The sequence below is a fragment of the Haliotis asinina genome, chromosome 12 (genome assembly GCF_037392515.1).
Source record: "Haliotis asinina isolate JCU_RB_2024 chromosome 12, JCU_Hal_asi_v2, whole genome shotgun sequence".
In the NCBI taxonomy this organism is placed as follows: domain Eukaryota; kingdom Metazoa; phylum Mollusca; class Gastropoda; order Lepetellida; family Haliotidae; genus Haliotis; species Haliotis asinina.
Genome location: NC_090291.1, coordinates 18709652 through 18735730, shown reverse-complemented (window position 1 = coordinate 18735730; position 26079 = coordinate 18709652). Strand labels below are relative to the sequence as shown.

Below are 26079 nucleotides of genomic sequence, written 5' to 3'. Positions count from 1 at the left end.
GATGAATGAAAGCGAAGCCATATGGACATGAGTACGTAAACCCCATACACTGGAGGAATTTGTCTCTAAGAGGAATTTGTCTCCAGTCTTGTCAGATACCACCAAACAGATCACGTTGTCACTGTCATGCTATCAGCGTCATAGTTCGCTGTTCACAATATCAATCACGGGATTGTCTTATCATTCCTCTATTATTTACAGGCATCACGGGATTGCTAAGTAAAATGTTGAACAAATAACAGCACGAGAATATGATTTATTTTATATACCAGAAATACACGAAAACTTACCGGAAGTACTGCTTGTGATTTCTTACTGATGGCTACGTCTGTATCCCATGGAAGGCGCAACAATGCTGCTCCCTTCTACTGGGCTAGCGACGTATGATGTTTATTTAAATAATCCATATCCCCACTTAATGACAACCCTTGGGAGTTCTCAATGGCTGACCTAATAAAAACACGATTGACAATGGAAATGGGAGGTCATTGTCCTGGACATCTGTTGGTCTTCATGGCTTTGCAATCATCATGCATTAGAAGCTGATGTGAGATACAAATGTTCATTTGAGTTGAGTTGCGATACACATTACATTCTATGAATCAATATATCACTTATTGGTAAATTGTGTATAGAAGGAAGGCCACTAGGCATAGAAATGTGCAGGCGTTGCACTGGAGAACGCTATATGAGTTTGGTGTTTTTGCAACTCATTGCCGGATAATAATGTGCAGCTGCCGAGTCGAGTATTATTTTTGGATTTATTCAGATATAATCGATTCAGTATTTTATAACATACTCATTTACTACTGCTGCTGCTACCTCTACTGGTACTAGTCCTAGGTAGCACGGACCCGTGAGGGTGTAGGGTAGAATGTGCCTTCAGCTTCCCATGCTTGTCATAAAAGGCGACTACGCTTGTCGTAAGAGGCGACTAACGGGATCGGGTGGCCAGGCTCCTCACTGACATGGTTGACACATGTGATCGGTTCCCACCTGTCCAGATCGATGCTCATGTTGTTGATCAGGGGATTGTCTTGTCCAGACTCGATTATTTACAGACCACCGCCATATAGCTGGAATATTGTGCGGCGTAAAACCCAACTCACTCACTCTACGTAGCAAGGAAAATGTACCGACTGAACTACATCTCGGCACAGAAACACCACAAGAAACTCTGCCTGCGCAAATAGGCTGTCTCGGCTAATGTGTTTATGAATAAGCTGAAACAATCGCCCCAGAGAAATAATAGTAAACTTTTCCGGTCTTTATTGAGACCGAAGATACAATCACAATTAGGAACTATCATACTACATGCGTGGATTGCACACTTCGAAGAACTGTTCAATGGCACAAACTATGATCGAAATGAACTCGACTTTTGTGTTTCTGTACATGATTTTGTCCCAGGAATAACTGACATGCTCACTGATGAAACTATTCATATTGATAATTGCCTTGATCATAACATCTCTGTATTCGAAATTCAAGATGCAATCTCAAGTACGCATTGTGGTAAAGCTCCACAAGAAACTCCAGGGTACAGTGGCGTCCCAATGGAATTTTTCAAGCATGCTCCTATGCAATGTTTGGACATGTTAAGAGTACTGTATAATATGGTTTTGTCAGCTGGTGTTTATCCTTCACAGTGGACACGTAGAGTTATCATTCCTATCCACAAACAGGATGCGAGTAATAATCCAGCACATTTTAGGCCAAAACACTTTAAAAAGTGTTCAATTTCGGGTAAAATCTTTTTCTAAAATCTTATGTAACAAACTGATGAAATAGGCTGATATTCAGAATTGTATTATTCCTGAACAGGCACGTTTTAGGAAAGGCTTTCGAATGGTTGATAATATTATTGTGATTAACGCCCTCATTAGTAAGTATTTATCACTTAATAAAGGTGACTTTACTACACTTTTATAGATCTGAAAGCAGCTTTTGATTCTGTTCATAGATCATCCCTCCTTTACAAACTCTGGGTTGATAATGTATAGTGGAAAATGTTTTGACTTATCAAGAATATGTATGAAAATGTGAAATCATGTGTGTTGGTCAACAATGGTTGTAGTCCATTCTTTGACTGCCTCCTCGGTGTGCGTCAGAGGTGTCAATTATCTCGTTTCTTATTTTCATTCTTTGTACATGATACAGCAGATTTTTTGAGTTCAGATAAGCAGTATTGTGATAATTTAGACTTGCTTGATCTGTTCATACTCCTATTTGCTGACGATGTAATTTTATTTCATAGCACTGTTATCCGTCTACAAAAAAACCCATTAGATAATCTGGCGGATCACTGCAATAAGTGGTAACAAAAGATAAATTCATCCAAGTGTGAAGTTATTGTTTCCGTAAGGCGGTTAGGCTTAAAAAATGCGAAAAGTTTTGTCTTAATGGCAGCCCTTTCGATATCGTTCCCAGTTATAAATACTTTGGAGTACATCTGTCCAGCTCTTGTTCATGGCATAAATCTCAAAAGATACTGTCTCAACAGGCTTGGAAAGTAATACTTTTGGTCCAATCAAATGTACATAATTTTCAGTAATGTCCCTCTGAAAATGTTACTTCATATCTTTGATGTTAAAGTACTGCCCATACTACTATATGGCTCAGAAATATGCGGATTCCATCCTTCGAAAGATATTCTGAATGTTTGTTGATAAATTATGTAAACTCATATTAAAATATAGGAGATCTGTCCCTAATATAGTTGCGAGAGCTGAACTGGGAAGATACGCATTAAAAGTAAACCTACGTCTGAAAATAACTAAGCACTGGCTACGTTTATTATCCCAGAATGAAAAAGGAACATGAAGTTAGAAACGGATTCGGGATTCGGGATTCGAGATTTGTATATTTTGAGGTTTTTATTTTCATATTCGATTCAAATCCCGAATCTAATTTTGTTGTTTACATTCGGGATTCAAATTCCGTATGTATGTATGTATGTATGTATGTGTGTGTGTGTGTGTGCGTGCGTGCGTGCGTGCGTGCGTGCGTGCGTGTATTTGTATCTGTATATCTATGCATGTATCTTTGCATCTATGTATCTTTGTATCTATGTACGCATGTATCTATGTATGTATGTATCTATGCGTGTATGTATGTATGTATGTATGTATGTATGTATGTATGTATGTATGTATGTATGTATGTCTGTGTGTATGTGTGTGTGTTTGTATGTATGTATGTATGTATGTATGTATGTATGTATGTATGTATGTGTGTGTGTCTGTGTGTATGTGTGTGTGTTTGTATGTATGTATGTATGTATGTATGCATGCATGCATGTATGTATGTATGTATGTATGTATGTATGTATGTATGTATGTATGTATGTATGTATGTATGTATGTACGTACGTGCGTGTATGCGTACCTATGTATCTATATATGTGTATTTGTATGTGTATATCTATGCATGTATCTTTGCATCTATGTATCTTTGTATGTATGTATGTACGCACGTACGTCGGTACGTATGTATGTTGTATCTGTGTATCTATGTATGTATCAATACATTCATGTATCTGTGTATCTACGTATGTATCTATGTATCTATATATGTATCTATATATGTATCTATGCATCTATGTATCTATGTATGTATATGTGCATGTATCTATGTATCTATGAACATTTTTTTTTCAGATTCGGGATTCGAATTCCCAATCCCGAATCCGTTTCTAAGTTCATGTTGCTGAATGAAAACAGTATGTTACATTACACTTATGTATATCAGTACAACCGAGCAGAAAAGGGTCTGGACTGTCGGGCACTTAAAGTCAAAAGTCTCTTGTGTTCCTGTTGATTTGGTGTAATTTGGAACCGGCAATCTGTTTCCTGCATTCAGTCATTCCCATCTGCCTTCAGAACTTGGTTTACGGATATTGATAATCGGTTTCTGTTTGAATCGCTTGCCAAACTATCTTCACTGTATTTTTATAAGACAATTAAGTTATCCAGTGAATATGAAAACTACTTAAATGCTGTGAGTATTGATGAAACAGGATTACCCTTGCACAGTTTCGTACATCCAGTACTGTTCTTATGATATCACAGGGTAGAAAATTAGGCATATCTAAAAGTGGAAGACTTTGTATCAACCCAAATGTAGAAACAGAATGTCATGCCTGTCTACTGTGTCCATTCTATAATGACCTTAGAAGAAATTTCCTGCCAAGTCATTATTACAACTCACCGTCAGAGTAAATGTAAACTTTTATTTATCACCCAAAATACTTCTATGATAAATAATCTTGCTAAGTTTACTTTTTTTGCTCTTAAAATGAGGAGCAAGCAATTGTCCATGACATAATCTACACATTATATAATCACATTGATATTGTACCAGACATAGCTTGTATTTCCTCATTGTTGCATGTAGCGGTTGTGTATCATCTTCAACATCTTTGTTAATACATTGTGGTGTTGTGGTGTTATCTGCCTATCAACGTCGGTTTGTCAACAACATAATCTAGATTCAAGATTGACACTTCGCGCCTGACTACTCTCTCATTGGAAACAAGCTCCATTTAGTACACCAGGTGTGTCTGTCATACCACGAGTGAGTAAAAGTTTGATATTTGTGACCCATTACTTTAGACTTGTGACTCAACTGCATTGTTTTAGAAATCTGCATTGTGATTCAATGTAACCTGCCCATTGTTTGCTCAATATATGATTGTATTTTAGACTTGTTTGTGTCATATTTTGCTGGTTCCAAAGGGATTCTTATACCTTTTGCCACTGCATTTCATTAACCGTATCGCCATTTTAATCAAAACCGTGATATCTGTGCCAGAGCATAAAGGGAACGCGTGCCATTGAATACCCTTTGTGATATTTTATGTCCTTTTAGGTCACATAAGCAGAGTATTTGAATTAAAAGAGTTTGGTTTGCATACTTTGATGAATATAAAATGCTGAGATTAACATGTGTCTGTATGACAATGAAAGAAAACCAAATTCGTGAATATATTTTGATTAAAATCTAGTGTTACCAACTACCAGTATAAACGTGAGTTAGTTTAGTTTTACGTCGCTTTTAGAAAGGAGCTTCACAAACTGTACCCATGAGGGCAATCGAACCAGGTGGTGTTTTTAATAATTTACCTAAAGAATTAAATTCACTTTCACAATAGGGAGAGGATTTCTACCGCAGTTACTCGGTAGAATCCAACGGTTTTAATCAGCTTAGAAGATGAAACAACAGCATTGGAGGAAAAAATAGTAAACGGTTATTGAATTCGAACGAGTATTTTGTTTACTTCTAAATGTTTCTATGTTAACTGGACATTCTGAAATTATATTTAACAACTGTGTAAAGTAAAGAAAGGTATGTCAGTAACCTACAGGAAAAACACACTCGTGCATTTCTTATTTTGTCTTCAAATGTTCCTGACATTTCAAAATCCAAAATTTATAAAACGCAGTAGAAATTCTGGTTATTATGCACTTCGTCTGCAACAGGTGCCCTCAACTAGCAAAGCAATTTTTTGGGTCATAACATCAGTCTAAACATAATTTTCTGTCATGTAATTTTCAATCATTTTTTTTGTCTTGGGTGAATAAAAAATGCATCAAGTTTGTCGAGGATGTAAGCTCGAGGAATGAGTGAGTTTAGTTTTGCGCCACACCCAGCAATATTCCAGAAGTATGGCGGCGTGCTGTAAATAATCGGGCCTGGACCAGACAATCAAGTGACCAACAGCATGAGCATCCATCGCGGCAATGGGGAGCCAAAGACATGTACAGGTCAGCGAGCCTGATCACCCGATCGCGTTAGTCGACTCTTACGAGGCGCTTAGTCGTCTTTTGTGGCAAGCATTGGTTGCTGAAGACCTGTTATACCCCGGATCTTCATGGGCCAGCACGTAGAAGAGAAACAAACAGGATGTAAGTGTGCAACAGGGATGAACGGAAACCAGTATTGTTCATTCTGATACAAATATGTCTAGGCTGATTACACATTCTTGAGAAATAGACATACTGTACATTGTGTGCGTGTGTGTGCGTGTGTGTGCGTGCGTGCGCGCGCGCGCGCGTACGTATACGTACCTTGTGGGTATGAGATTAACCTTCGTCCCCGAGTACTTACCGACCATTAGAACAAACAGTATTCGTGAACTGTCGCCTAAGTTATGAATATCATTCATATCTACAGAACATTATTCATCAGGAATATATACGATCCAGACAACGTATATATGCTAAAAATAACACGAAACCTACATTTTGTATTACTCCTGATTATTACACTCTGGATAATACTCATACAGATAAAGCATACAATATGCATTTAGATGAAAATAGTACTCAAAGATCACAATGAAATCTAACACGAGAATGAACCCATTCTCATCATCCATGCTCACCAATCCATAACTATTTACAATATTACACATTAAATTACTTGAAGGTACATAGATACAATCTATAAGACTGATAAATTACCGAGCAAATGGAATTTATCACTATTAAAGTAACTGTATAAAAACGAAAACGGTTTGGACCCCAGCAGAAAATACTTGTATTATCACTTACACGAACCAGATCGTATTGTTTTGTTTGACTGTTTGTTTGCTCCTTTCTACGCACCGGTTGTCTACGTATGACGGCACATCAGTAAAGATTTTGTTTATCTCAGCAATATTCCAGCTATGGCCGCAGCTGTTACAGGACACACGTAACAATATAACATGACACTTGGGAACACTGTGATGTGGTTCTTGGGGACACTGTGACATGACACTTGGGAACACTGTGATGTGGTACTTGGGGACACTGTGACATGACACTTGGGAACACTGTGATGTGGTACTTGGGGACACTGTGACATGACACTTGGGAACACTGTGACGTGGTTCTTGAGGACACTGTGACAGAACACTTGGGAACACTGTGACGTGGTTCTTGAGGACACTGTGAGATGACACTTGGGAACACTGTGACGTGGTACTTGGGGACACTGTGACATGACACTTGGGAACACTGTAACGTGGTACTTGGGGACACTGTGATATGACACTGTGACACGACATTTGGGAACACAGTGACATGATACTTGGGAACACTGTAACAGGACATTTGGGGACACTGTGACATGGTACTTTGGGACACTGTGACAGGACATTTGGGGACACTATGATATAACACTTGGGAAAACTGTGACATGACAGTTGGAAAAACTGTGATATGACACTTGGGACCTCTGTGACATGACACTGTTACGAGAGTGTATTTTCTGTAAATTGTATTATCAATTAAGTAATAATTATTATTGGGTGACAACGTTTAGTGTCTTGAATGATAAATATCATGGGTCAAAATGCGTATCATAAATGTTCACTACTTTCAGTATTTTGGTAGCAGGCTTTCAGGAAGTGCTTTAGGGTTACCTCCTCTTGCGTTTATGTTTTTGTTATTTGTGCGTACTTCCGGGAAACTGCTTGAAGATTCCACGTTGATGGCGATGGTCGTACGTTTCGGGAATTGATATATTGTATATATAAATAAGGCTAGCTGCCGTGTTGCCGATACGGAAACACAGATTTTGCTGGAGTAACATCAGCAATCTTCGTCAGCTTTTGACCTACATAACCACTACCTGACCGCTCGCTGTGTTACATTCTGCATAATTGTTTCTCACGCTCACATCAAGTGAATGAGTGAGTTTGGTTTTACGCCACTTTTAGCAATATTCCAGCGATATCACGGCGGGGGACACCAGAAAATGGGCCTCACACATTGTACCCATTTGGGGAATCGAACCCGGGTCTTCGGCGTGACGAGCGAACGCTTTAAGCACTAGGCTACCCCACCGCCCTTCTCACATCAAGACCTCGGTGACTTGACATTATATCTGTGACTCATTACCGAGATTTGACTCAGTTGTATTGTACATGCAACCTCAATTGTGAATTTTTCATATTTTTGCCTTTGTTTACCTCAATACAAAATTATTGAAAATCTTAGACTTGTCAGTGTTTTATTTGCTGGTTCTGAGGGGATTTCTTACACCTTTTGTCACGGCAATTGTTAACCGCAACGACACAATGACACATTATGACATGACACAAGGAACGACAACCAACATCCTATGCCCCGACATGTGATGGCACTGATGCACTCATGCTACCCTACAATATTAGTGTTATGTGAGTCAAGGACACGTTTGATGAATAAGTTCCATTGTGTTTGCCATAGCTGAAGTGCTGAGGCTTTCTCCTGGCTCGTCATTCTGCTGAAACTGAATAGAAAAGAATACATTAATACACCAGAAAACAGTATTACCGTCCTAACCAGTCGATCACAGTGTTGTTTTTCGTTTCCTAAATTATTTCGGACGATAGAATATACCACAGCCCCCATACTGTAAAGTTCTGCATAATACCTTTTTTTGATTTCCCAAATAAGGTATTACTCGTGCGTGCATGCGTCCGTGCGTCCGTGCTTGTATGTGTATAAACATGATGTTTTTCTCATTTCCCACCCAAAATAAACAATTAAAGCAACTTGTTTAAAAAAATAAAGTAAATAAAAAAAGGAAACACCCAACCAACCAAACAAAAATAACCCCAGATGTATAACAGGAAGCGAAATGACCCCATTTCTTTGTTGTCTTTTGCCTTGTTCAAGTGGACATGCGATTAAACGGCTATGAAGATTTCAATTGTAAACCTAGCTGCACATATCGTATGCAACAGTAAGATATCAAGTGTATTTTAGCGATACTTTATAATTTCATCTAGTCATTTCAGTACGTCTCTCAGAACAGATTACAAAACAAGTAAATAATCTAGTCTGGACCAGAGACTCCAGTGATCAACATCATGAGCATCTGTCTACGCAGCTGGGATACCATGAGAAGTGTCAGCCCAGTCAGCGATCCTGACCACCCGATCCCGTAGTCGCCTCTGCACTTTATGGGATGTTGAAGACCTATTCTGACCCGGATCTTCACGGGTGTGGTATATGTAAGACGTCCATCTTGGCTTACTTGATTGAGTTCAAGGCGATCTGTTTCAGAAACCTCAGGTCATCGTATGACGCAGCTAGAGCCATGAACGCCATGTAGAAGTCATGTGACAGTGGAAGGGCTTCCCAGGGCGCCGGGTCATCAGAACTGATGCACACTGGGAAATCCTGGGAGATCAAGATGGCCGCCGGGTGGTTCCTCATATCAGAGACGAGCTTCAGTACCTGAAACGGAGCAATGATTTCAGTGACCTTTCTGTGAAAATACTGTTACGATTCTCTCAATTGTCACATGCGTTTAGTGTGTGCATGTGTGTGCATGTGTGTGCCCCATTTCCTTTGCATGAACTATTAGCGTTAAAGGGCGGTGGGTGGTCTACTGGTTAAAGCGATTTCTTGTCACACTGAAGACCGGGCTTGATTCCCTCACACAGGTACAATGTGTGAAGCTCATTTCTGGTATCCGTAGCCGTGATATTACCGGAATGTTTGTCTGTCTGTCTGTTTGTCTGTCGGCCTACCTGTCTTTCTCACAGATACAATGAATGTCAAAGTTACCTGGTTGGAGATAGGGTTGACCTCTATTGGAATATTCCTCTCCTTAACTAGCCTCATCACCTCTGGATGTTTCGGAATAGCGAAGCCATGTCCGATCCTTGTTGTGTTGAGGAGGATGGCGTCGATGAGGTTATTGTCGTGGATATCAAGCCAGTCTGGGAAGAGAGATCATATCTGAACTCATCTTCTGTGATTTATCGCCATTCTACTTCCATCCCTTCTTCATCAGCAATGTCTTCTTGAGGACAACTCGCATGGCATGACACAGGAAATGATATACCAATTTCACAGTAATAGGAGATAGAATTCATGAAAGCGCTGGCAATGGTGACGTGACTTCAGAAAGAAATCTGATGTTGTACATGGATCTAAGAATTATACAATGCAAGTTAGTATGATAAAGAGGAACACTTTTTTATGGATAGATAACTTCTTACTGCAGTGAATGCGACGTCTCGGTATAGATCAGAACACCGTCATCAAGCAAATGATACACTACATATGCACAAGGAGAAATATATTCATGAAGGGTGTTTGAGTTTACACAATTGAAGGGGTTGGTGTATAGTGTGTTAGCATTATCATAATCAGAACACCAGCTCCATAAGCAGCCCTAAAATTACAGCTCCTAAAATGTCCTTAAAGTCGAGTTAGAACACCCACGTCATTTCGTCATGAACCTTAATCAGTTCCCAGCTAACTATCAACAGAAACCTCGAAACCACCCTCAATCCAGCACGTCAACAATTAGCCCTGTTCATCATCAGTGTGTTGTGTACCATTTAAAGTGCCCCTGTTCATAATGCATTGCAGATTATCCAAGTATAACTTACGAATGGTACAATATATAACGAACAGAAGGTAAAATACCTAATTGTTGAGGTTGTTAGTTCCAAAATATTGTTTCTATTTTTTTCAACCTCTGATTGGAAATGAGTGGCACACCAGAAAAAGGGCTTCACACATTCTACCCATGTGGGTAATCGATCTGGGGTTTTCGGCATGACGAGCGAATGCTTTAACCACTAGGCTACCCCATCACCCTCATAGTTTGAAGGCACGACCCACCGTATAATGCTACAGACGTGATGTTTTGTGCCTTTTATTCAAGCATCGTCCTAGTGGGCTTACAAATCTAAGGGAGACAACATTACCTGTTTCCCCTGCATGGAAGAAGTAGGGGAGATTACTCTTGTGAGCTTCTGGATAAAGCAGATCTGACGAGTAGTACAACAAGGTATGTGTGATGTCCTCCTGTTGGACAAGATCGTATCCAACGACTACGTCGGGAAATTGCTTCACCAGTTCCATAACAGTTTTGACGTCTTGTAGTATTACGCTGGCAGGCTCCATTCTGGATACAGTGAGTCAGTTGTGATTAATCGAGCCTTAACCATAATTTCATAACGGCACATATGAAGGGAAGTCCCAAAATGTGTAAGTCACGTACGTGGATTGCCTTACCGATTATTTGAACTATCGATATAAAGCTCAAAACAGGTTTGTGTCAGGGGCATTAAACACTTGTCGATGTTGAAATATATGAAATGCCATCTATCATACATTTTAGCCTTACATGTATGCACCAGTGGATAGTATTTTCATGAATACTTTCATGTTTTCATGAATACTTTCATGAAAACTTTAAAGCCATAATTTGGATTTTGCATGTTTTGTTTTTATTCAGTTAGTACATCTACAGAATCAAATCCAAACTGCCACCTTAACAGTTTGGATAATTCTAGCTTTTCTGTCCGCAGCTCTTTCTTCGGACAGCTCATCCGCAGAAGATCTGTGGATGTGACTGTCCGACGTCTACGACGGGAGGCGAACCTGTAGGACACATTTGGATCGACCGTTGATTAATATTAGGGGATCCTGTGGACAAATAACGGCCCTAAAGTCATACACTCTAGTAGTGATAAGATGTTTTGCTCCCAAAAGACATAACACGTTGCTTATTTTTCCAGTAAATGTGTCCAGTATATCTGGTGTTCTTTGAATGTACTCTCAATTTCTTAAAGCGAATTATTACCGCAGTGGTAATGTAGTCTTGGGGGTTAACCGGTCGCTCGTCACGAACCCTGTCTAACCGTTAGAATCACCTAACTGAATGGCTAAGATGTGTATTTCTAGAGTTTCCAGCCTTGATAATTCTGGAAAGTTGCTAAAACGTGGGATAAATGTATACTTCCCTCCCTCCCCCACCCTGGAAAACTAAACTAACCATGAAGCGAAAGTGATCGGAGTATGTTCACAGTCATCTGATGTCATTTGGCGTTGACATTTGACGTCATTTCACTGTTTGAGAAACTGCCGTCCGCATCAGGGAATGGTGAATATATCACATCACCCATTTAACAAGCCTTACTTCCGTCCTCCAATGATCAATTTGGCGCCAGAAAAATCCTGATGATCTTTTTTAAACTCTTTGACAACATCACGGAAAGTCTCCACGGTCCACGTGAAATCACGAGTTGTCCCGTTCAGTTCTTTCGGCTGAAATACAAGACATATGAAAAGAACACTTGTGGTTATCCAAGATTTAGTGGAGTTAAAACATATCACTTATCCCAGTGAAGGGTGAGTATTTCAGTCGCATTACTCAAAAGGATAGGATGAAGTGAATGGTGAATTTACCATATTGAGGTTCATCTTTGCTCATCCAAATATATTAACACTTCTTTCCGTGGCAAAGCGAAAGGATCTTCATTATGAGGTATAATTATTTCTGAGGGATTATCTTGCTGGTTCACACAACAATATTGCAGCTAGATGGGACCTGTGAAATAATTGAGCGGAGACTGAAAAATCCAGTGATCAATATCACGACCATTGACCTACGCAACTGGGATACGATGATATGTGTCAATGAAGTGAGCGAGCCCGACCATCTGATCCCATTAGTCGTCCCTTACGACTAAAGAAACCAAGGGTTGCTGAAGACCAATTCGAACCCGAATCTTCGAGGGTTCCCAATCAATGTATTCCAGACATATGACATTACAGTAGACAAGTGCTGATGTTATGCTTCCACGTATGAAAGAACTGAATTAAACAAGTCCATTAATTTTGTACAATTCTATTGTGAAATTACTGTGTAATGCCACACATAGATTGAACATTTTGGTAACCGCTACTCTGCAATTTGGAACAACTGATTGTAGTTATGTAATAATTTCAAAAAGCATATCAAGGTTAATCCGCCGTCAAATCTGCTTTTTGGACCAGGGGTGGTTTTCGTAATTTGATACCTCTAATCAACCGACTGATTGTGCGATTGTCAAATTCGTGGTTAAATACAAAGTGCACTTTTTACGTAAGCAGAAATGACAAATGAACTCTTACCTCAATCAGACCAATGCGGATCTCGAGGTACTGCACACCGTCCTGGTAGAACTCCTTTAGAGTTTCGTAGAGTGCATCCTTCAACACAGGCGCATGACGCAGGAGTCCCCTAACTGTTTGGAAATACTGCTCAAATTGCTGCCAGACGACGTTGATATTTGGGTAGACAACTTCCGGATTATCCACTGTCAGTGTGAGATTGTTGTATAGCCTGTTGCAATACAAGAACATGGCCTTGTTAGGTTCGGGGTGTGTTTGTTGGTTGTTGTATGTTGCCTCCAGCAATATTCCATCTGTAAGAGGGTGTTAATCGAAATTTAACCTTGCAATCTAGTGATTGCCTGACAAACTGAGCTAAGATATATACTTTGTGATTACGATGACATAAGCAGTTAACCACCTCGTATCTTATAACCTGCATAGATTCTTGATGACATAAGCAGTTAACCACCTCGTATCTTATAACCTGCATAGATTCTTGATGACATAAGCAGTTAACCACCTCGTATCTTATAACCTGCATAGATTCTTGATGACATAAGCAGTTAACCACCTCGTATCTTATAACCTGCATAGATTCTTGATGACATGAGCAGTTAACCACCTCGTATCTTATAACCTGCATAGGTTCTTGATGACATGAGCAGTTAACCACCTCGCATCTTATAACCTGCATAGGTTCTTGATGACATAAGCAGTTAACCACCTCGTATCTTATAACCTGCATAGATTCTTGATGACATAAGCAGTTAACCACCTCGTATCTTATAACCTGCATAGATTCTTGATGACATAAGCAGTTAACCACCTCGTATCTTATAACCTGCATAGATTCTTGATGACATAAGCAGTTAACCACCTCGTATCTTATAACCTGCATAGATTCTTGATGACATAAGCAGTTAACCACCTCGTATCTTATAACCTGCATAGATTCTTGATGACATAAGCAGTTAACCACCTCGCATCTTATAACCTGCATAGATTCTTGATGACATAAGCAGTTAACCACCTCGTATCTTATAACCTGCATAGATTCTTGATGACATAAGCAGTTAACCACCTCGTATCTTATAACCTGCATAGATTCTTGATGACATAAGCAGTTAACCACCTCGTATCTTATAACCTGCATAGATTCTTGATGACATAAGCAGTTAACCACCTCGCATCTTATAACCTGCATAGATTCTTGATGACATAAGCAGTTAACCACCTCGTATCTTATAACCTGCATAGATTCTTGATGACATAAGCAGTTAACCACCTCGTATCTTATAACCTGCATAGATTCTTGATGACATAAGCAGTTAACCACCTCGCATCTTATAACCTGCATAGATTCTTGATGACAAAAGCAGTTAACTACCTCGTATCTTATAACCTGTATAGATTCTTGATGACATAAGCAGTTAACCACCTCGTATCTTATAACCTGCATAGATTCTTGATGACATAAGCAGTTAACTACCTCGTATCTTATAACCTGTATAGATTCTTGATGACATAAGCAGTTAACCACCTCGTATCTTATAACGTGCATAGATTCTTGATGACATCTCTCAGATTCTATGCATGACTATTACACAGATAAGATGACGTGAGGCGGGGTAGAGGTGTTGTGAAGGTATGTGACGTTGCTCTATACATAATCGAGTCTAAACCAGCCAGTCCACTGATTGACACCATCGGCATACGAAATATACATCAGCCTAGACTGTTCACTCTTTCAGGATGGTATCGATGGCATTGACAAAGAGGTAAACTGGTAACGATGACATGCAACCAGACGAGTCGCAATGACACACCATGAGTGGTCACTATGACACACAAACATTCGGTTCAGTATGACACATAACCAACCGGGGCACGATGCTTTACAATCAGATGGCCATGATGACACACAATCAACCGGGTCACGATGACACACAATCAGCCGCGTCAATATGCCAATCAATCAGCTGTGCCATAATGTGACAATGCGATTCTAGATTTTAATTACATAACGCTGAAACCAGGACCCCTTTCCTCATAGCGATCGTAGCGCTATGACAGTCATAAGTCTATGTTAAAGTATAGGAGTTACGACTAGCGTAGCGCTACGCACGTGCACGATTATTTATACTGATGTTGTTCGGCATAAAAAGGTGATTCCATGTGCTAGCTTACCACTGATCGAAGACTGCAACATCCCTGCTCTTGGCACGTTCAGCTGAAATCTCTAGCCATTTGCAATCTGAAACAGATCCAGTTTCTCATCAGAAATGTATTTTTTAGATCAAAATGATAACAGGAATTTACTCGAGAAATTGAGAAAAAAGTAACTGTATCATTTTATGTTCTTTGACGGCTGTTGAGGTTCACAGGGTAAGTAATTGGCCAGTGGTGTTAACTGTGAGGTAATCGTGACGTCGACCTACCTTTATCCACAGGGGGTGTCAAATAAAACCCGGTCATTGTGATAACCTCCTGCTTCACACACATATAACAGTTAGGACGATACGTGACGTTCTTCACCAGCCAGTCGTTGCTTGTAATGGAGCCGTAATGTAGATGCAGAGCCGCACCTGCCATTGAAACAATTTGGCATCACTTGAAAAAACTACAAAGTCACGCAAAAAATAGGTACAGGTGCTTAATAATTCATTCAAAGATAAGAAGTATACATGTTATGTGGCAGTACATTGTGAAAAGACATTATACAGTTCGTAAACATATGACTACCTTCTATTTCCAGTCAATATAATTAGTCACGTGAATGCGTAATGATAATGACGCTTTCAGTTGAGCAACCAAAGCTAGAGATCCCTGCATCTTGAACATGCATATACTCTGAAGTACAAAACAAAGTAGACTTCAGATACTTCGGCATTATTGTCGAAACATCTGGGCGATGAACTCAAGGGCCAGCGTACGATATACACTCCTCATAAGAAAGAAACGCAAATATCAGTGAAAATTTGGTGTTATTCAAGGACATGTAGATCAGCGGAAAACAAAGATACACGAATGAAAGTTTGTGGAGCTATACATTGCTATCCTGTCCGTATGTCATGAGAATAACAGTCATTACTGCTATCTACCAGGTGGTGTTGAAGGCAGTACCTCGTATGGCCACCTCCAGCTCCTGTCACTGCCCGACACCTCCTGGATACACATCGAATCAGTCGTTGGATGTTTTGTTGTGGAAACCTTCTACATTCCGTCTGCAGCATGTGGAACAGTTGTTGAAGATTCTGTGGTGCATTACGACATCAGCGTACCCGTCTATTGATCTGATTCCAAAGGTGTTCGATTGGGTTTAGATCCGGGGATCTGGAGGGCCAGGGGAGAGCATTGATGTAGTTATTGGCCAGGCAGTCCACGGTGGCACGTGCTGTGTGGGGCCTGACGGTGTCCTTTTGGAAGATCTGCCGTTGACGGTCAACCAGGTGAAGGAGAATCTGGTCGATGTATCGATTGGCCGTCAGATTGCCTTGGACAAGCATAAGTACCGATCTACGGGTGTTTCAGATATCTCCCCACACCATAACACTCACCGAATCTGTACACCTGCCTGATGCAGTTAGGAGCAAAACGTTCATGGCGTACGTCTGTAGACACGGTCTCTACCATCACGTCACCTGAAGAGATAATATGATTCATCGCTAAACCATATACGCCTCCAGTTTGCCAGGTTCCATGGCAGCACCGTGTTACACCTTCTCACTCGTCCACGTCGATGTAATCGTGCCAAGGAGGAGGCAACTTTTGGACGTTTGGCATGTATTCCTACAACTCGGAGACGTTTCCTGATTGTCTTTGAGCTCCAAACTGTTCTTGCACGATGGCGGTCACGTGGTTGGGTTACCCGGATGTACCGATCTTGGGCAGGTGTGGTGACTCTAGGTCTCCCTGATCGAATTTGTTTGACGAAATCGACCCCACAATCGAGTTATTGTGTTGGGATGAAGATCCTTGCCACCTCACTATTTGATTCGCCAGCTTGCAATCTTCTAGTTGCCTGATTTCGATCGGCAGCGTTGAGACGTCCCATTTTCATGTACAGCACTTGCAAAGATCGTGGATGAAACTGTGAGATTCATTTCGGTCTTTAATAGTCACATACTGTACTCATGCTTTGAACGTGAGAAACAATCATTGTGCCTGATATTCGTGCTGCATGACATTCACGCACATCATGACAATCCTGATTGATAAAACCGTTCAAAATCATTTTTGGTTGCGTTTGGTCACGCATGATCCTCTGAAGCATTCCAGAAACAATGTGCAACCCTAAAATAATGTTTGAAGTAACAAATGTGTACATAACTGCAAATGTCATTTTTGAATTTCATTTTGCGTTTCTTTTTTTGAAGATTGTGCATGCATGGTGATTTGGCATCGCGTGCACAATGTTTAGAGCTATAAGACACAATGAAAATAATGTGGTAAAATATTTATGTTGATTGGGTGAAACGAACACCCAAAACCAAGATAATTATTTTTTGTTCGTCAGTTTAGAGTGAGTGAGTTTAGTTTTACGCCGCACTCAGCAATATTGCAAGCTATATGACGGTGGTCTGTAAATAATCGAGCCTGGACCAGACGATACAGTGATCAACAACATGAGCATCGATCTGCGCAATTGGGAACCGATGACATGTGTCAACCAAGTAAGCGAACCTGACCACCCGATCCCGTTAGTCGCCTCTTGCTGAAGGCCCATTCTACCCCGGGACCTTCACGGGTCTCGTCAGTTTAGACGTTACTCACTGGAGTTACTGTACAACGACTAAAGCACATCCTCTCTCTGTCTAAATTTCTGAGTGTGCGTCAATAAATATTGATAATATAGTATTATGTGCTACCGATACTCCTTCGTCTATTCATTGTAGCGGTGAATTGAACATCTGTGGAGGATGAACAGGATCAAACAACATTACCTTTGGGCATTTGTTGTATAATCTTGAACACCTTGCTTTGTTCCATCCGCTTTCTGCCTTGGAAGAAGTGGACCGCGGGAATATAGTTGCTGTCGTCGTAGATGGCACTTTTGATCTCCCCCTGTTTGGCTGCCATTATCATCTTGTTAACAGCTTCCTCGTCAGCGGTGAGGGTCAGCTTCGACCCAATGGACTGCCGTCTTTCTGTAGACAATATTGCGTCTCTCTGGGTTTTGTACCATGCCGGCACGGACTGAACGTTTGTTAACAATGTCAACCAGATCAAACTAACAAGGACACGCATCGTGACGCCTTCAACTGAAATATAAAAGGAATGAATAACTTACAGGAGACGCGGTGTAGCAACAGCTTAAATAAAAACAAGGTTGAATTTGAAATTTGGCATCGGTTTATGGTCACCATGACTATGCCAAACTCATTGTCATACAGTTCTCAAAGAATGATTTGCACTGATTGCGTGAACAAGCAGTGTCGACCACATGATGACTTTGTGGAGCCACCCCTTGCACACGTAACATCTTCCCGTGTGATACTGGCAGTCAAACTCATATGTTCAGCATCGGAATTCTTTACTATTCCCCGTGAAGCCCTGCTTTAATTCCTGCAAATGTTGAGCTCCAGCTCGGAGTTGGCAAGTCCAAGTGACGTTCAGAAGTGGATTAGAACCTTTTTCAACGACATGAAATCCAGTGCACTTGTAAATGGATTTGCGAGCACCTCTTTTCCTATAGCCAGGGATTGTCGTCAAGGAAACCCGGTATCAGCATATCAGATTTTTTTAAAGTTTGGTTATGCTTATCAGAAATAATAAAAATATAAAAAGGCATTAAAAAGGAAATATTGAGTATGCTCTTGCACCACAATTTGCTGATGATACTTTCCTACCTTTAGATGGCACTCAGAGTAGTCTGTATGCCTTGCTGAATACTGTAACTTTCTTAGCAAGTTTTTCTGGCTTGCAAATTAATGCAGACAAGACAAGATTGATCTGGATAGGTTCCAAGAAAAGATGAAGATATAAACTTTGTAAAGACTGGAACTCAAAGTAGATTTAAACTACTGGGAATCATGTTTGATGTTCACCTTGATTAAAGGTGAAACTGACTTATGAAAGTAAATTTATAAAGATAGAGAATGCAGTGAAGTTATGGTCAATAAGAACACATACACCTATCGGTAGAAATGTTATTTTGAAGTCACTATCACTATCAAAATTAAACCATTTATTTTCTTCAAATCAATCACCCCCAGATGAAATCATCACTAAATTTAAAGCCTGTTTCAAATTTGTTTGTATGGAAAAACAAACTGAATAAATTAGGAGAAATCTTTTGCTATGCCACCTGAGTACGGAGGAATTAGTGTCCCAATCCTTAAGAACTTTATATATGCTTATCATCGATAAATATATTATATTCCAGTAGCTGCAAAGTGAAAGCACTAGTTGGAAATTGTATGCCTAACTATGTAAGACTTTGGTTAGCTGATCCTGAATATATGGAAAAGCACATAAAATATTACATAAATCTTTTTTGGACAGATGTCATCTCTGCATTGGGATCATATTTACAAAATCAATACAAGACACAAAATTCAAATGATATATTAAGCCAAAGCATTTGGTTTAATTATACGTTTAATATAGGTTATGAGACAATTTTTATGAAAAATTGGTACAATGCAGGAATACACTTTATCTATGATCTGATGAACCTTGTTACAAAGACTTCTATACTTATGAAGAGCTACAAAAGACATATCAAGTATTCCTAGATATCATAGTATCAAATCTTCTATAACTAAGGTAAGAAAAAGTACGCGTCCCCAAGCAATGCCATTTTCTCCAGTACTGCCATTCAGAATATCCAAACTGAATTTCAAGGTTAAAGGCTCCAAACGTTCTAGTTTGGTTGCAATAAATAATATGCACATAAAAAATGGGAATGTCTTTGAGACACAGTTTTATAACACATTGTTACGAAACATATACATGATGACAAATCAATGTACAAAATAATGACTCTTTAAATGCAATATGCCTTGACGTCCCAGTGACGTTCCAGTGATTTCAACTTCACCGTCCTTCTTGTTGGTAATGTTTCGATGGCGCTGTTCTGCAAATGGATGATGGCAGCTCCAGGAAGATGAAATTTAACGTTGTCATCAATGCATATCGGACGAGATTGTGTGAAGGATGTGATTATCCAAATGTGGCATGGTGGTGGTATCCAGAACTTTTGACCACTGAGTTTTCCAGTTACTGCCTAATTTCCAACTTCACAGCCACACGAAATGCAACCCCACACCATCGCTCAGCCTCTACCAAAGGGTTCAGATGCATCGATACTCGTCCTAGTGATATGCCTCTTTGCAAAATCTCCAAAGACAGGGGCTTGCATCTGGTCAAATGGCATATGCCATGTGAGCTTTCCAGGTGGATCCACCTCGCCAGACATTTCCGACGAAGCTTTTTCTGGCCAGCAGCCCGCAGGTTCTCTATGATGGTACTGGTAAAAAGTCTGACTCCCACTCTCCATTGTTGGCACATGTCTTTTTCATGTATCATACGCCATTGCATCTTACTAGATGAATCGGGTCTCAGGCATCACGGTCGTTTGTGTTGCAAGACATGGACGATCCTTTGACGATTACCTGTGACCATGTGCTACCTCATAAGTTAACTAATAACCGTGTGCTTAATGTTATTTTGTAGTACCAATGTTCACAGTCATCTCTGTGTCATGCGTGTCAATAACGTGTGGATTTTCTTAAATACTTCGAGTCATAGCCAGCCTGACCACCCAGTCCCATAAGACGCGTCTAAAATCAAGCATGGGTTATTGAAATTCAAACCCAACTCTTCACGGGATGATCAGCTGTTAAAACGGTCGGAAATGTGCACTTGTGTGAACGATAAAAGCATCATAATTTGTGTTTGACATGTTAACGTTGTTTTATGGTAGGTTCGGATCCATGTAGCACTTTCTTGGCATTGTCTCGCGAGGAATCAACGCCAGGTTATATCGACTTGATTACTCGACACCCATACATAGGACGGAGTGGAAATTCCAAAAGCGATTGGTCTCCAGACATATCAGATATCACCAAACACATTTGTTGTCCTAGGAACGGCTTTCACAATTTCAATCACGGGATTGTCACATCATTACTCTATCATCACATAGCATCACAGGCGATGAACAACAAACAGCACGAGGATATATGATATTTTGGGGTAGTGCAAATAAACCTACCTGAAGTTCACCTTGTGATCGGTTGTTGATGTGTGCATCTTTATCTCCTGGTAGACACGACACTCCTAGTTAACAAACAATGCCGCTCTAGGGATCGCTACATGGCTGGAAACGTGTGAATGCATATGTTAATATGATATGGTCCCTTCTCCCTCCCCTGTTGTTAAAACATTCAGTAATAACAACACTCGCAGGAGCACTGGATGGCGCACCTAATTTATATCTCCAAACATTCAAATGGGAAATGATTGCTTTCAACATCTGGTGTCTGCATCAATTTCCCCATCATGTCTGTGGACCCCTTGCTGGAGAATATCGCGCAGCTGCCGAGTCGGTCTTTAATATTATTTTTACGTTGACCTATGCATTAAACAAATATACGTGTCAAAGGTACTACTGTGATACTGTGGATGCTGTTGCTATGCCTACAACTACTAGTACGACTAATACTAATGATAATTGGCGGTGGGACAGCCTAGTGGTTAAAGCGTTCGCTCGTCACGCCGATGACCCGGGTTCGATTCCCAACATGGGTACAACGTGTGAAGTCCATTTCTGGTGTTTCCCATCGTGATATTGCTGGACTATTGCTGTGAATGGCGTAAAACTAAACTCACTCACTAATGAAATTTATAACAATTTAGAAACAGTTCTCAGATTCTTCAGTGGTACCATATTTGGGTAAGATCTCTCTCTCGTTTAGGAACGTCATGTCGTATAAAATATCACAATATAATCGTGAGGCCTTTATTGATTCTTGCAAGTGAAATATATATTAGTGTTTAGTATCCGTCATTTGATGTTAATCAAAACCATGATATCTTTGCCAGAGCGTGAAGGAAGCACATACCATTGAAAACCATTAATGATATTCGATATCACATTTTAGCATATACATCAAATTAATCCGATTATTATCGTTTTGTCTTTGCACAGTTTTGCAGATATTAGCATACATATGACACTGGTAATCACCAAATTTAATCTAGGGCTACCAATATTGGTGAGTGAGTGAGTGAGTGAGTGAGTGAGTGAGTGAGTGAGTGAGTGAGTGAGTCAATCACATAGTCATTTCTGTATGCACAAGCACCTCGTATGCCTTGACCAGACTCCTGTGTATTTCTAAACATGAACTGCAAAACGAATACCCAGGAAAATACATGATCATACAGTATTTCCAATGGATTCCCTTGAATTTCAATGGGTGCTGAAATTTCCAATTTCGTTCTAAGTTTACTCGGTTAAGAAAACACATGTAAATTTTCAAATTTGAAAATGTTTATTCACCTTCGATAGTTATGTCTTATACCAGATTTCAGGGGTATGTATATGAAGGGTTCATACGTGTTCATGTTACCTGTGCTCAAGACGATCATGTTTCCATCATGCAAATTACTTGATTCATAAAATTTCATTTTCACAGATTTTAGTACGTTTGAAATCAACGTTCACGTGACCTCGTTATTCTTATCACCAAAAGAGTGTGACAGTAGACAGCAGTATTAGGCAAGCTAGCACGTTTGATTAAACTGCCCTCGCTCTTGCTACCAGTATCAGTTACGCCTTATCTGTGGTGTTGGAAAATCTTGTGAAGTGGATGTTTCTTGGGATTAAAACGTTCAGTGGTGAACAAAAAGCGATCCTTGCCCCTTTGTCCACGCAAGTGTTCCCAGTGTGCCAATAGAACAGAACTCTGGCTCTCTTAGAGCACGGCTAAATACACCACAAGAACCAACTCGTTTCTTCTCGTTTCTTAAGTTTATTCCGTTCGAGCATCACTGCTGTTACTGTAGTAACAGTACATAACATTGCATTGCATGTGACCTTTCTTAATAGTCTCACAGTGTCTAAACCATGTTATCTCTGCATCCAGTCAACCTTTGCTGTAATAACGCCATGAGTAAACTTTAAAGTTGTCCACATTTGTTTCACTATCGCAAAAGTATTTAATAACAAGCAACGCCTTATCAAATTATATATTCTGTGAGACATGATAATGAACAACAGTTTTTATCGTGTAGCGGTTATGTCTAGATAGCTCATGCGGGTGCGTTCTCGGAGTATAGCATTGGGATGTTGGATCTCCGTGCTTTTTGTGAAAATCGTCTTGACTGGCCTATTTAAACTGATGTTCCATAAACTCAGATTGCGAGTACATTTGACACAAGCAATGATGTGATGTCGCATTGCATTTCCTTTCAGTATGTATCATAAACGGGCCAAGATAAAAGTACATGTCATTAATACCCTCATTATATCCCTTTATAGACACGAAGAAAACACTTTCTTGTATGGGTATCTGCCAGGTCCATGCGTCATAGATGTATTCTGATTATTCGTGCCTTTATTGACGTAACTGAATGTACCTCGGGACGCCACTCCACAGTGGTATCTTGATGTAACACAGACACTGAGACATCAGCTGTTTCACTAAAAAAGCCGGTCACATGTGCTTAGCAGACAATGCCAAAATGGCAGACCAAAGATAATAAGTTTCCAAATGAAAATGACAACTGAGACTCGAGTTAAGTTACAGGTTTCACGTTTGCTTAAAAGTATTTTCTGTAATCACTTCACGGTCGTTTATCTACTTGGATCACTACTGCATCATTGCCCTTTTCTTTTAATTTTCTGTTTGTATTAACCCTTACATGTGGAATTGAAAGCGTGGCCTTATGCAGAAAGTGTTCTAGTACATATAAGCGGCAAATGTCACCTGCTCGTCATTTCCTCTTACCACGGTCTCTCAGTTGATGGTCAAGATCACGAAATATATTCTGACAAGCTCAGTCGCACATACTCCAACTTTTGATTGACATTTTTTTCAGTTTCTTGAGTGAGCCAATAAGTGGTTTGCATACCAGCGCAGCATAACGTTCAGGTGACTGCGGAATGAAAGTAGGAGGTATTGTACCTGTTACACCATTTTGTATTTTCCAATAAAGATTTCTAGAAACTGCCAATGCATTATGTAAACTCGCTCAGTAAATACGGAACCGCATGTTATGTAAACGTTATCAGCTGTTGAACGTATTTTCAAACAGGATAATATACACTGAAGAATACCCTTATCAATGTGGCGACTCACTGATAAGAAAATGTATTATATAAGTTGTCGATACCGCATTATTAGTACGTTATGTGTGTTGCACAATAGTCGCAGCAACTGAGTAGGCACGTTAACATATACAGCAATGTGCATGTCGGTGAAGCAATCAATTATCAATAAATATACATGATTTGTCGATACAACAGCTCCATATGCATTTCTAACACACGGTTCTAAGGAGGGACCATATGTTTGCATTCATTGACTTGGAAATAATGTAGTTCCATATTTGAACAATTAAGGGACAAATAGGTATTCAAACCTTTATCTGATGTTTGTGGAATGTAATTTTATAAATGAAGATGCTTCCTGCACCTGTAGCCCCAAAATATGTGTTGCTAGTCTGTAAAGCTTCAAAATTACTTGGTCCTTTTTTCAACAAAAATTAATATCTTTGCCTTTTATCAAAATGATACATTTCCAAGACACTAAGCGTCAGTCTTAATGTGCTTATGTCGGGAAACGCCGGCTTTTGACCTGAAAAGCGAACTCTTAAACCAGACTTTAAACGCTGTTCAAGAATATGAATAGGCACATTTATTATACGCTCATGTTGAAATACTGAAATCGGGAAATTGGTCTTTTAATATCCATCTAGGCGAGGTCACTGACTATTGACTGACACGATTACAAGGTTTTCCTATCAAAATGTAATCCCACAGCCTCAAACTTGTCGGCCAACGTCTATACCAACGCATGCTGAATCGCTGAAAATTAATCGTAACTTGACAAATCTCTCTCTGATATGTCTGTGCATCTATTCACCAACCATTCTGACAGGTTCACAAATATATTGGCTCAGTAAACCAATTAGGGGGCAAAACAGGTCCTCAGCAACCCATGTGGTTGTAAGGAGGGAACTAATGTGATCAGGTGGTCGCTCTCACTTACTTGTTTGAAGTACACCATCCTATCCCATATGAAGATCGATGCTCATATTGCCATGAACATGTTATGTGTCTTTTGTGTATATCATTAGATAATGGTGAAACTGAGGCCTGCATATATTTAAGAACGTTGTAGTAGAAGCAAAATGTTTGTATAAATATTTTCTAAGAATATCTTTGAGCTATCAGTAAAGGTAGACTTAATGTTTTTGTATCAAAAAATACGTTTCTGTCGTAATATATCTTCAAAACATTTTCCTGTGATAAAGCTGCAAATAAGTTCAGACTAAATTGTCCCAGTGGACCTCCTTCAACTTCATATCTGTGCATGTAAAAGTCAATGTACAAGACATCGGTGTCGTACGAGGCTGACCTTTTGTAATCATTTTTTTGTTTCACTTGAGTGCTTGCTTGCGCATGCTAAGATAGCCGCCGAGCGGGTACGACACATTGCTCATTTGTGTGCCACACAAATTAACTACTTTTAGGTCAACTGATGAAAAATATGTCCGTATTTTTCTTGCTAGCAATAGTGGTCTATAGACAAAGACATGATGCGGTGTCCAGATATGACTCGTACGGGTCTGTGACCACCTGTTAATCATGTCAGTTAAGCAAAACCAGAACAGCATCTTGCTTGGTTACGAATGTGTTCATTGGTGCAAGTGCCCCGTGAAGGTCCCGGGGTAGAATAGGCCTTCAGCAACCCATGCTTGCCATAAAAGGTGACTCTGCTTGTCGTAAGAGGCGACTAACGGGATCGGGTGGTCAGGGTCGCCGACTTGGTTGACACGTCATCGGTTCCCATATGCGCAGATCGATGCTCATGTTGCAGATCACTGGATTGTCTGGTTATTTACAGACCGCCGACATATAGCTGAAATATTGCTGAGTGCCGTGTAAAACTAAACTCACCCACTCACTCATTTGTGCAAGTAAATCGGAAAATAAGGACGAATATCTTGGGCCTACTCATCCATGTTGACGTAG

At 40.0% G+C, this 26079-nt stretch overlaps 1 protein-coding gene across 1 annotated transcript; it reads right to left on the bottom strand.

Moving 5' to 3' along the window:
* Positions 1 to 7984: 7984 nt before the first annotated feature.
* Positions 7985 to 21407, bottom strand: LOC137257962 (adenosine deaminase AGSA-like). Its single transcript, XM_067795482.1, has 10 exons — positions 21094 to 21407; positions 17819 to 18136; positions 15314 to 15460; positions 15063 to 15129; positions 12894 to 13104; positions 11917 to 12044; positions 10700 to 10899; positions 9546 to 9700; positions 9010 to 9212; positions 7985 to 8259 (listed from the first exon to the last, which is right to left on the bottom strand). The coding sequence occupies exons 2-10, from the start codon at positions 18120 to 18122 to the stop codon at positions 8145 to 8147; spliced, it is 1530 nt and encodes a 509-aa protein (XP_067651583.1). The 5' UTR covers positions 18123 to 18136; positions 21094 to 21407; the 3' UTR covers positions 7985 to 8144.
* Between the last annotated feature and the right edge of the window lie 4672 nt (positions 21408 to 26079).